This window comes from Astatotilapia calliptera, chromosome 19, assembly GCF_964374335.1.
Source record: "Astatotilapia calliptera chromosome 19, fAstCal68.1, whole genome shotgun sequence".
Lineage (NCBI taxonomy): Eukaryota > Metazoa > Chordata > Actinopteri > Cichliformes > Cichlidae > Astatotilapia > Astatotilapia calliptera.
This window is the reverse complement of record NC_137440.1, coordinates 26180500-26193094: the sequence shown is the minus strand read 5'-3', so window position 1 is coordinate 26193094 and position 12595 is coordinate 26180500. Positions and strand designations below refer to the sequence as shown.

General features: G+C 41.7%; 1 protein-coding gene across 1 annotated transcript; it reads left to right on the top strand.

Annotated features, from left to right (window-relative positions):
- Positions 1–1552: 1552 nt before the first annotated feature.
- LOC113024198 (serine/threonine-protein kinase pim-2-like) lies at positions 1553–12064 on the top strand. Its single transcript, XM_080293700.1, has 7 exons — positions 1553–1559; positions 10271–10365; positions 10507–10554; positions 10604–10876; positions 10984–11164; positions 11251–11421; positions 11527–12064. Exons 1-7 carry the CDS (start codon positions 1553–1555, stop codon positions 11616–11618), a joined length of 867 nt encoding a protein of 288 aa, XP_080149826.1. The 3' UTR covers positions 11619–12064.
- Positions 12065–12595: the final 531 nt, after the last annotated feature.

The following is a 12595-nucleotide window of genomic DNA, read 5'->3' as shown; positions in this document are numbered from 1 at the left end:
AATACCAGTACTTAAACTTATAAACACAGCTTATGTAGGAGAAAGGAGCGTGTGATGATTTATGAGATGAATTATCATCAATTTGCAAATTCTGAACATATTGTAATGACCACTAAATCACTGTGATTTTTTACTACCCACAATAATTAGTTAACACAACAAAGCACACCTTTCAGCTTTTCATCTGTTTTGAAATCGTGGTTTGTTTGTTTTTTTGGGGGATCTGGAATTTAAATGTGCCTGTCTCTACAGCACTTCAACTTCATTTGTTCAGATGTGCTTTGGGCTAAAAAATAAAAAATAAAATCGATGTCACAGTCAACACTTTTCATAGTGCTTGTTAGAAGTATATTTGTTCATTTCCCCCCAAAAACAAACTCTTTAACAAATTTCACTGGGCTACATGCTGAACTGGGATAGAAACAAAGTATTGATCCTATTGCACTAGTAACAACCTGATACCAATATAGTTGGTATCGAATGCTACCAATATTTGGATCCATCTATTCATTTCTGTTGGACATCCAACATACACACATACAAACTGGAAAAAGGAGAACCATGTGAAAAATGTTAAGGGTTTACACAGATAAGACCAACAGACCATTAAACTCTTCTGGTTTATCCTTATTCAAATCTTTCCTTCTGTATGTTTCTTTTTCTTTATTGTTTCCTCTCTTCCTCCTCCTTTTGCCAGCTGCATTTCTTGGACGAGGCTCTTGGCCAGTGGTCTGAGAGAGGCAACTGCAGCTAACCATTTGAGGAAAAACAGCCCTGGCAAGGCCAATTACACGCAGACAAAACACTTTGCATGTTATTGTGTTAGGGATTCATGCTTGATTGACTGAATGGGTTCTAATGAGGCTGGGGAACAACGCGCAGGAATGGAAGAAACACTCTTCCATTTCCCTGATGGATTGATTCATCCGCGCCCTCATATACACAAACCAGGAACACACACACACTTGCTGGTAATACCCACAGAGCAAAGATGGACAATCTCATTGGCATGCACATGGAGGAACACATACAGTAGAGACAAAACAACAAAACAGCTAAAGTGTGCCTGTGAGTGTGTGTAGTGGGAGGTAGATTAAGAGGAGATATTATAATGGAAAGGTACCTTGCCGTATTGCCTCTGCAGATGCTTCTATGCAAAAGCTTCACTCCCACTGGCGTCCTTTTATAGTATCACTTGACTAGGCAGAGTTGGATATAGCAACAGATGGATTGGTAAAGCCTTCAGCAGTGATAAAAAAAAATGTCAGCTTGGCCTGTGTAACAGATGTTGGTTTTATTTCTGTGTTGTGTTGCGCGCTGGGCCTCAACTCCACTAAGTTTCACATCTTTGAAGTTTTTTTTTGTTCTCCGTCTCGCTGGAATGAAATTTGAAATGGATAATACTAGCCACGGGGTAGAGAAAATAACAAATGGCAGCTATGATGTTTGCAAGATCACTGTCAACAACTTACAAATTGAAAATGAAATTAGCTAGCACCCCAGGTTCAGGCTATGAATTTTAAAAGGCAGGTATGAGCCACGTGTATGCAAGATGCAGGGTAAGAGACATGGAGGTACACAAGTACACAAACGACAAATGCTAAACTTGCAAATGTGCATGGCTTACATGCAAACAAGTGAGACAATGAAGTAGTTAATTTATCACAATGTAGAGTATGCTTTTCATTTGAAGTCTTGAGAGTCCTCAGAAGAATATTTGATCCTTTCTGCAATTCCTCCTCCAGCTGCCGATTTCTTTCTCCTCAGCTTCCACTCATTCATCATTTCTTACTGCCCCTCCTTTTCCTCTCAGCTCTCTCCTCTACCTCGTCCATCTCCCCTGCCATACTGAGGTCAGGGTGAAGGGTCAATTGCCTGGGTGCGCCACAGAGCCTGTTCTTGAAGGAGCAGTCATGTTTCCGAGCTGCGTCTTATCTTTGTCTTTTATTTCACCTGACAAAACTTTCCCACCGGAGACCGCCTCATTTTTGCTTGCAGTAACCAACTCTTTGCACAGCTATGTGCACACAAACGTTTTCTGTGTGCTTTATGCGGTCTGACTGTATATTAGTGAGTCGGTATGTGTGGGTTGATGCTTCTCTCTGTGCTCCAATCCTCTCCCTGCCCCTTTTGCCCACCCTTGTTTATTTACCCTGCTAAGTTTCCTCCTCTCCAGCTGTCTTCCATTCGTGACCTTTTTCTCTCACTGCCTTCCCTCCTCCATCGATAGCCCGAGCTAATAAGGCAATTAAAGCCTAATTAAAGGAGTCTTCAGAGAGAAGCAAGGTCTCAGGCAACTTCATAAGTGTAAGGGAGCAGTGTGCTTATTCAAGCCTCTCGTGAGCTCCCTGTCACTCCCTCCTGTCCACCACAACAAAGCAAAGAAAATGAAAGGCCAGAGAAACTGTATACACAATCCCATTCCTTTTTTTTATTAGTCTTCAGTTTTGATATTTTTAGGTGTATCCAGAAATGGTTAATGCCAGGTAACTAGCTAATTTGTTCAGCTGTAGTGTATTTATCCAGCGTCAGCCCACTCATTGTTGTCAAATTTGCCAGCGCAGATCAAAGAGTCCTGTGCAGTGTGTCAGCCAGGTTGCCTCTACTTGGCACTCTGAATCTAAAGTCAGGGATTAAGAGGGGAACCAGGAAAGAGGTGGTTCAAGGTTCATTTTAGCTTGTGAGTTTCTTGTCACAACAATCTGCAATGCTGTGTATGTTATTGGGTTTTTTTCCACATTAATACCAAAGCTTCCCTCACATGCCGATGTATACGATCATTGGGTGCACTTGTAGTCTGAAACAAAATCTTTACCCCTGATTTAGAAGGCACTTACAATGCATTAGCCTTGTGGTAATTACTAGAAACTCAATTAGAAGAAACCGCTGAAGACCAAGACCAAACTTGAGGGCTTAAGCTGCAACCCTGGTAAATGGATTTGGAGTTAATTTAGTGAGTCAGAGGGTGAAACAGCCATCAGTGATGTTTTAAGCTGCAGCAAGCATCCTGAGCACTCAAAGCTCTCTACCTTAGGCTGCGCTCTTCTGTAGTTTGCTCTCAGTTAGCAATCAGCTTTACTTTAGCTCAAATCTTGCAATTAAAATGCAGTGGGAATTTATTTTTCCTGTCTGTGCACATAAGCCTTGCATGCTCGTGCTTGTGGCGCCCTGCATTCAACTTGTTTTTTTGCTCCCCTCACCCCATACATTATTTCTCTGTAATGTTTACATGTGTACATGTTACCGGGCTATGTCCCAGATTCTGTTCAGAGTGAGGTGGTATATTTTATTTATGTCTCTGTCAATGTTCTCTAACATGCCCCGGGGCTTTTTTCTGACCTTAAGTACTGCCTATCTGTCTTCAGTAAAGGTCTGTATTTACACGGTCCTTATATAATTTTCTGTATTATAAAGAAAAACATGTAAACATTAACATTTTTTATTAAAAAATAAAACATTTTTTATGAGGAACACTTTAATTTTCTTGCAACAACTAAATGATTGGAATATTTGTGGAATAAAAATTAGCCTTCCAGTGCTCCCTTGTGGACAGTTATTTTAATGGCAAATTGTTTCTAAAATAATTCAAGCAAATCTTTTCTGTATTGCTAATATCAACATAATATGCAACCGGATGATTCTATCAGCCATTATGATGTATTAGTCAGGCTCTAGCGGTTAATACCTACCTCAGACACCTGGGCCTGGTGGGGGTGTAATATACACCAAGCTGGTAAGTTGTATCACATATTGGACTCTGCCATCTAAATCTATGGAGAGAGCAGATGGACTGCACCTCGGAAAAACTGTGGGTGGAAAAGCCTGCCTGTCTCTGTGTGCGTGTGAATGCTCCTATTGGTGCCAGCATGTGTGTTGGCGTGTGTGTGTTCAAGTAGGTGCTGCAGTAAGATCTTGGCTTTGGCCTTGGAGTAAAGTTTGTGTGTGTGTGTGTGTGTGTGTGTGTGTGTGTGTGTGTGTGTGTGTGTGTGGGCTTGTGAGTGGGCGTATATCGTGCGACCACTGCTGTGCCTCCTTCTTCTGGGGACCAGATGGTGACGAAGCCGGTTGCTCCACTTGACTGTTTCTAACATCATCGCACACAAACAAAAGGGGGAAATGGAGGCAGAATTAGACAGAACCTTTGAAAGGAATGTCTGGTATGACTGCTTTTTAAATTAAGCTGACCAATCAATTTTGTCTAAAAATTTCATTTAATAGCGGGTTTTTTTTAAGGTGAAAACTAGATGATGACTATTTAAAAACTAATGATGAAACGAATGAAATATTGGAGGAGTTTGGAAGCGATCCAATCAGAAATAAGCTACATTTGATCTGCCCCCGGGTGAGAGTTCAGCTAGCTCCCATGAAAGTGTGACAAAATGTTAGGATTAGAAGAGTAGACGAGGAAATAAGATGCTTTGTAAACCAAGGTGAACAACTCTCACTGTTAAAAACACAACAAACGTTTACACTTTATACCTTTAATCAGTGCAATCAACTTCAGATTTACTCTACGATAATCTTATGATATTGAGTCAACTGAATATGGACTAAAACGAAAAAATTAAGACTAATACCAAATTATATTTTAGTCAAAAGACTATTAGTAAAACAAAATTTTAATTTTCTGTCTGGAGTCCACTTTCCTAAACTTTGATCGGTCATCTCAGCTGTGAAATAAGCTACATGCCTGCGTTTGTGCAAGATTAGCAGTTCCACATTGTAAAAAATATTTACAACCTGAAGTTAAGTTATAAGTTATAGTGAATACAAATACAAACGATATTCAGTCCAGACAAGTAAACACAAACATACAAATTATATGCGAGAGTGACATTAAAAGTAGTCACACTGAGTAAAAGAGCTATTCTTTTGCTACTTTTAATGAACTTGAACTCCCCCACCAGTTCTTACAATTTCAGCTCCTTCTGTAAATTATTCCAGGAAATGGGGGCAGTTTAATTAAAAGCCTTTTTTTCCTAATTAGAGACAAACATTTGTATAATATTGTGAGAGCGTAAGCTGTACTGGTTGTAGTTTTTACACATATACGCACACAGTTAAGGAGGAATGAGCAGAAACAGAGATTTATACATAAAAAATGTATAAATCGTGGCTCAAAGAGTTGGCAGTTCGTCTTGTAACCGGAAGGTTGCCGGTTCGAGCCCTGGCTCGGACAGTCTCGGTCGCTGTGTCCTTGGGCAAGACACTTCACCTACCGCCTACTGGTGATGGCCAGAGGGGCCGATGGCGCGATATGGCAGCCTCGCTTCTGTCAGTCTGCCCCAGGGCAGCTGTGGCTACAACTGTAGCTTGCCTCCACCAGTGTGTGAATGTGAGAGTGAATGAATAGTGGAATTGTAAAGCGCTTTGAGGGCCCCGAAAAGCACTATATAAATGCAATCCATTATTATTATTATTATTATTATTATTATTATTATTATTAAAAAAAACAATAAATGGGAAAGTCTGCTGGTGTACAGAGATGGCCACTTAGTAGCAGCGTACGGAGGACAGTAATGTACATGATTTCCACAGCTAGTAACAAATGTAAAGCACAAACACAGACAGTGTCCTATTCATAAAGAGAAGCAGTAAAGGCTAAAAAAAAGGTTGCAGAAAATTTCAATTTCAACTGATCTTAGGAAGCAAAGACAAGAACAACTATAAATCAACAATTTTTCAAAAGTTACCAGTAAAATAGACCCGAACATGATAGGCTTGATTATCTATAATGAGCATTTTTTTTGTTTAATGTATCACAGTGAGGTGCTCTTTCAATGTAAGATGTAAAAATTTTGAAGATATAATTTGCAATGCTGTTGAATTATATCAGCCTAAATTCATTCATTAAACCTTCACACTTGAGAGATCACTAAAAAGTAACACTGAGTCAGTTTAATAGTATAGGAAAGGGCTCAGAGGTCTCCTAACATTTGGTCTACCCTAATTGATAAAAATGAGTGGAACCCGAGTAAGTGTGAAAAAGGAAATTAGCTTAGACTTTATTTCTTGACAATATTTCTAGACATAAAGAAGAGGAGGTGAAACACATGCGGCTGTTTGTATTCATTTAAGGGCTGAAAATCTAATAACTCTTGCTGACCCGATCCATCACATATACTAGCAGAAACAAGCTCCAACCAATTATGTTAAATTAGGAATTATAACTCAATATTAAGCATTAACGATTAATTATAGATTACAGCAAATGCTTCTCTTTATTCTCGATGCAGTTATAGCTGTTTCATCTCACAAGATTTCCCTTTTATTTATTTTTGGGGGTAAAAACCTTTCAAGAAAGTTACGATGCTAGGATGATTTCAGTGGACAAGTGTGTGGTCTGTGACGTGATAAGGACTGGTGTGCACATTGTGCATGGACAGCTAATCACCAACCACGCTCAGCTGACAGGCTGATGCCGCCTTATGACGCTCTGCCTCCACTTTTTCTCTCAAGAGACTGTCTAATTACGCGTGATAGTGCGAAGGAAATATGCTGAATGACAACACATTATGGACCATGAATTACAGAATGTGTAAGCCCACTCAGGCTTATTTTACATCTGACACCATGGTGATTACATGTGATTAATTTGTTAAATGGAATAAAACAGCCACTTCTTCTTTGGCGGCAGAAAATGAAGCACATCAGGAGACTGCCGGCAGCATTTATGCTGCACCTCTGTGTTTTTATTTGTTCTTTTAAAGGTGTAAAATACACATACTGAGGCTTCTTGTTAATATTTAAGTCTGCAAATGTAGCTCTTGGTGTAGTAACAGAAGGCATTAGAAATACTAAAGTAGTTTCAGTCTCCTATAGTATTCCCAGAATCCCTTAGGTCCAAAATTAAAACCGGCCCTCAGTGGATTGAGGCTTGGCTCATATACATATAAAGGTCATGCGTGACTATTAATGAATATCTTTGTTCCTGTCTTTGTCTCTGGAGCTTGCTAATTGAACCAGCCTCTCTTTCCCTACATCCCTTGGATGTACTACATGACGACACAGGAAGAGGCATTTGACAAAAATGTGTCTTTTTTTCATCCAGTGCTGCTAACTGTGATGGTGCAGCTAAATGAGGCCTGTGATGAACGCCATGCCAGACAGAGGCGTCCAAGCCCACTACTTCCCCTTCTCTCACTGCCTGGTGCGCAGTGCAACGGCCAATCAACTGCTCACACAAAGGAGGAATTAGCATATTCCCTGGCACAAAATCACTCCCTTAATTGCAGCTGCATTGAGTCCATGTTCTCCACACATCCTCTTCTTTCTCTCTCTCTCTCTCTCTCTCTCTCTCTCTCTCTCTCTCTCTGGTTTTATATATTCTTTCCACTGGCCTCGTCACCAGCTTCTCAAAAAGTGTTTTGCCTTTTATTTGTGCGTAATTCTTTCACGTTTCACTTCGTTCCTCCTCCAATCATTCAGTCTTCATCAGACGGCTATTGTGTGAGCTCGGGGGGAGAACACAGAAGGAGAAGGATGGGGGCTGGGAATGTGTTTGGCATGCTGTACTATAGCAACAAGGTTGTCAGTCTCAAATGATGCTCTCATAATCAGCACATTGGAGCTGGGCTGCTGCATAGAATGACAATATCACCCTGATGCTATGTACATTGCTGTGGTCTCCCTTTTGGCTTGTCAATCTTTCTTTATCTCTCTCTGTTTGCGCTGCTCCTCACTGCTTTCCTTTCTGCACCAGCATTTTTGTCTGCTTCTTTTACACTCTCATCCTTGCACTGTTTTCTGAGATTTTTTTTTCGTGCAGCTTTCTTTTGTTTCTTGCTTTGTCTCCAGTGTAACATTTATTGTTGCTGTTTGCATTCCACCCTTGCTTGCCATCTCCTCTGTTTATCCATTTCCTCATCTACCTTTTGTTTAGATTTTCCTTTTGCAGATGTTTAATTTCAAAAACATCAAAAGGTTTCTTAATGCTAGTTATTTTTCTAAGGCGGGTCCTGCTAAAGCAGCATTTGACCACAAGTCATTATTGAGTAAGGTGAAGTTGTAAAACTTTAAAACCTCTCCAACTGGACAGATTAAAGTTGCATTAGGATGGTTAAGTTAGTATACACTATATATGGTAATTATTCTTAGGTGTGATGACTATGCAGTTTAGTACCCCAAGGAAGTTTTCTACAGTCACTTTTCAACTTCCATCCATCAATTTTCTTCTGCTTATCTAATTTAGGGTTGCAGGGGAGCTGGAGCCCATCCCTGCTGCAATATGGCAGGAGGCAAGGAAATCCTGTAGAGGTCAGCAATCTGATTTAGTGTTGGGACTAACGCGTTATTAAGTAACGCGTTACAGTAACTACCTTATTATTGTGGTAACGAGAAGGGTAACTAGTTATTATGCCAAAACCAGGAACGCGTTACTCGTTACTGGGATTTAAATAGGCTCGTTATCCGTTACTTCGTGTGGTGGCTATCACGGAGCTTCCACAGATTCAATAACATTAGCAAGTGGTGGAGGCCAGCAGGTGGATGAAGGAAAAGGGAGGCAAGAGGAGAGACCCGAAGCGGCCGCTGGTCCGAGAGTGTCAGGTGAACTGAACTTCAGGTAAGAAGTTATGACCTGCAGTCCATCTGAGTCACATATAAACCAAGTTTAGGTGGAGTTAGCCTGATAGTGCGAAGGACACTGTCTCCGCTGAACTCTGGACACACACACACACACTTACACTGACAAGCACTCACTCATCCCCCTCCCTTTCCAACGCCTTCGATGCTTGTGCCCTACAGGGGATGATAGCAGTCAACTGGACCAGCGCAGATGCTGCAGGACCGGATGCGCTGTCTACGCCGGCTCTCTCTTACCCTTTACCCGCCCCTGTTGCTTGTCTCGTGTTTCTATGGTGTATTGATAGTCATGTGCTTTTGTGCTGAGGTGTTTTTTCTGTTATCAAACTGTTCTCCCACCAGGAGCTCAGTCTGAGTGGAGTTTTTTTCTCCTCCTCTTACCTCATGTAGTGTATTTTCGTTGTTTTTCCTATCAGCCTACCTTTCTGACATGTCTCCCCAATGTGATGTTTGTGTAAAGTTGGTCAGAAGGTTCCTTTGTGAGTGCGCATGCGCCATTAGCGTGCTGCCTGCTGTAACCCCTAATTTCCCTCGGGATGAATAAAGTATTCTGATTCTGATTCTGATTTATTTTCGTTATGCTGACTTTTTCGTACTGCGTGCTAGCTAGCATGACGGAGTTTCTATACAGCTGGGTGGGTGCTATGTTACTGATGTTGAACTTTATTTTGTTCATACGGTTAATTATTAGAGTTGCCAACCCTCCCGTAAAAAACAGAATCGTCTTGTATTTGGAGAAAATTCTCAATTCTTATTGAGGTGAAAAGAAACACAGTTTGTCCCGGACTTCAGCTACAATGGAAAAGACACAAAGCTGGATTTATTCTGTGTTTACGCTGCACAGCTGCCTCTTCTCCTCTCATTCTCTCCCTCCCTCTCCTGTTTCTACTTCAATCATGAAACTGATCAATGATCAGCTGATCGGCTTTTCTCTCTTGTTTATTTATCGCCCACTTTGCGCCAGAAAGAGGAAACCAGTGGATGTCGCGCTAAACAACAGCAGCATGTTTAAGCTTGATCAGCTGTTGTTAGAATTTATTTAATATTACTTTCTACTATCAGCTGATGTTTGCTGGAGCCACAGCTGTAAAGCTGCTGGTCATGATGTCGGTTTGGTTATGTAGTGAGAGGGAAACATGAAGATGAAACCAGGAGATGTCCTTACTGAATCATCAGAGCTGTGATGGAGAAACAGGTTTACCCTTTAGGTGACATGAATGAGTTGAAGGGAAGTTATGAACTGTTTCTGAGAGACAAATAACCCCAGGATCCTTTTTTTACTTAGCTGACCGCTGGTAACTGTGCAGGGGCGGGTCTAGCAAAGTGTTGCCAGGGGGGCAGGTAGAGTTGGTCAGAAGGTTCCTTTGTGATTGTGTTTGGGAGATATTTGTGTGTCTGATCTAATACGCTGATGTGCTTTTGGTGTTTTCCACATCTACAGACTGTAGTCAAAACACAAAGGGGTGCACAAAAAATGGCAGAAGCAAGTCTGCGGAAGAAAGCAAAGAGTCACCCAAAAAAAAGAAAAAGGACAAAACCAAAAACGTTTTCCAAAATTCAGCAGCCAACCAGCAACGTAAGTAGCAAACAGCTTGGCTTTTATACTCAGGTGAAGAGCAACATTTAGGGTACAGCAGAGAGTAATTTGTGTCACAGCTGTAGTAAAACAACATTTGTGTCTTTTCAGGGGAATACCAAGCCAGATATGTGCAGGAGCACCATCTAGGAAATGGCGGCTTTGGAGCAGTGTTTGCTGGCTACAGGATAACAGATCATTTCCCAGTAAGTGTTCAGATGGTGGGAGTAAGACAGGCAGCAACGCAGATAACGGACAATATTATCAGCTGAGCATTAAAGGTGCTGTTTTACACCTTTAATGAAGTCATACTGAGGAAATGCTCACCAATGCTCTGTGTCTTTTAGGTAGCTATCAAACACATTCCCAAGGACAAAATCCCCATCCAAGTGACGGTAAGTGTGCAACACTTGAACTGTTTTTACATTCCTGGACTGAGTGCAGCGTTCACCTGTGAAACATCTGTTCCTCATCATCCACTTTGTTGTAATATATCAGGATGAAAACGGGAAGGAAGTCTCAGTGGAACTGGCCATTTTGCTGAAGCTTGCAGCTGAAGCAGATGGATCAGTGGGAACGTCGGCTCCTGTGTCTCTGTTGGACTGGTTTGACTTTGGCACAGAGCTGATCCTGGTGCAGGAGAGACCTGTCCCCGCTGTGGACCTGTTTGAATACATAAGAGAAAATGGAGGATGTTTACCAGAAGAAAAGGCCAAGGTAAGTTGACTGGAAGAGCCTTAGACTGTACAGCATTCAATCAAAACACAGAGTATCAGAGAAGCATCAACCTGTTGACTCATTACTGTCTTTTTCATCTTTTCCAGGTCATTCTGAAGCAACTGGTTGATGCAGCAAAGGACCTGGAGGAGAAACACATCTTTCACCGGGACATCAAGAGTGACAACATTCTGATTGAGACCGGCTCAGACGTGCCTCGAGTTCGTATCATTGACTTTGGACTGAGCTGCTTTGCTACGGAGAGATCGCGGTTCCGCTTCTTCTATGGTAACATATTCAGCTCCTGCTCTTCACAGATGTAGCAATTTGTGCCTTTTGTTTTAGAAGAAATTGTAATTGTGTCTGTTTATTAGGTACACCTATCCACAGCCCTCCTGAATGTTACTGGGGCAAAAAATACAGGCCTGGACCCACCACGGTGTGGCAAATGGGAGTGGTGCTGTACGAAGCGCTTCATGTGGGGGACTTTAATATCATGATGTTCATCGAAAACGAACTGAAATTCAACGAGCATCTGTCCCCACGTAAGAAAACACCACACTTCAAGATTCACTGATGGCTTGGATCACTGGAACTATCATCTTCATCTTTTCTCTCCTTTCTTTCTTTCTTTCTTTCTTTCTTTCCAGACTGCCGGAATTTCTTGGACACGTGTTTAACCGATGTCCCGGAGAAGCGCCCAACGCTGGGGGACCTCCAGCGTCACCCCTGGCTCAGATAAGCCCATCTCTCATACACACACACACACACACACACACACACACACACACACACACATTTCATATCTTATCATATGAGTGTGATAAATGACCTAACTTTCTTTTTTGTCTTTATTTCATTTTTTTTTTTGTTTTTTTAACAGGAAAAGGTTTTTTGGTTTTTTTTGGCCGATTCTAAATTTTGCTATCCTGAAATTCCTGTAACCCCCCCAGCCATCCCAGGAAAGGGGATCTCTCTTTGAATTGGCTTTCCCGAGGTTTCTTCCCATCATTCTGGCCCCCCGGGGAGTTTTTCCTTGTCTTCATAGAGAGCTTGGGCTGGGTCAGGAGCTTCATCAAAATTGGCCTTATTTGATTTGGTTAATGTAATAAAATATGTTGATGTAATCAAAATTAGTAAAAATCAAAAGATTTAACTTAAACTTCCATTAAAACTTGTTTAACTCAACTTTGCTGAGAATACTCTTTCATTACTAGGGCTAGGCCATATTATACCATCCATCCGCTTCCGTTTATCCTTTTCAGGGTCGCTGGAGCCTATCCCAGCTGTCATAGGGCAAAAGGCGGGGTACACCCTGGACAGGTCGCCAGTCTGTCGCAGGGCTAACACATAGGGACAGACAACCATTCACATTCACACCTAGTGGCAGTTTGGATTATCCAATTAACCTATCCCCACAAGCTGCATATCTTTGGACGGTGGGAGGAAGCCGGAGTACCTGGAGAGAACCCATGCAAACACGGGGAGAACATGCAAACTCCACAGAGAAAGACCCCGGCCTGATGGTGGAATTGAACTCAGGACCTTCTTGCTGTGCGGCAACAGTGCTAACCACCGTGCCACCGTGCTGCCATATTATACCGTTCACGGTAATACCGGTATAATGTTAGGCAACGATAGGAAAATGAAATATAGCGATAGAATATGAGTAAAACGCGCATGTGCAGTGCCTTTGTTTTCATACGCACATGGCTGATT

Coding starts and splice junctions, on each gene's coding strand:
- LOC113024198 (XM_080293700.1), top strand. Junction 10,877..10,983: donor TACCAGAAGAAAAGGCCAAG/GTAAGTTGACTG, acceptor CATCTTTTCCAG/GTCATTCTGAAGCAACTGGT. Junction 11,422..11,526: donor CAACGAGCATCTGTCCCCAC/GTAAGAAAACAC, acceptor CTTTCTTTCCAG/ACTGCCGGAATTTCTTGGAC.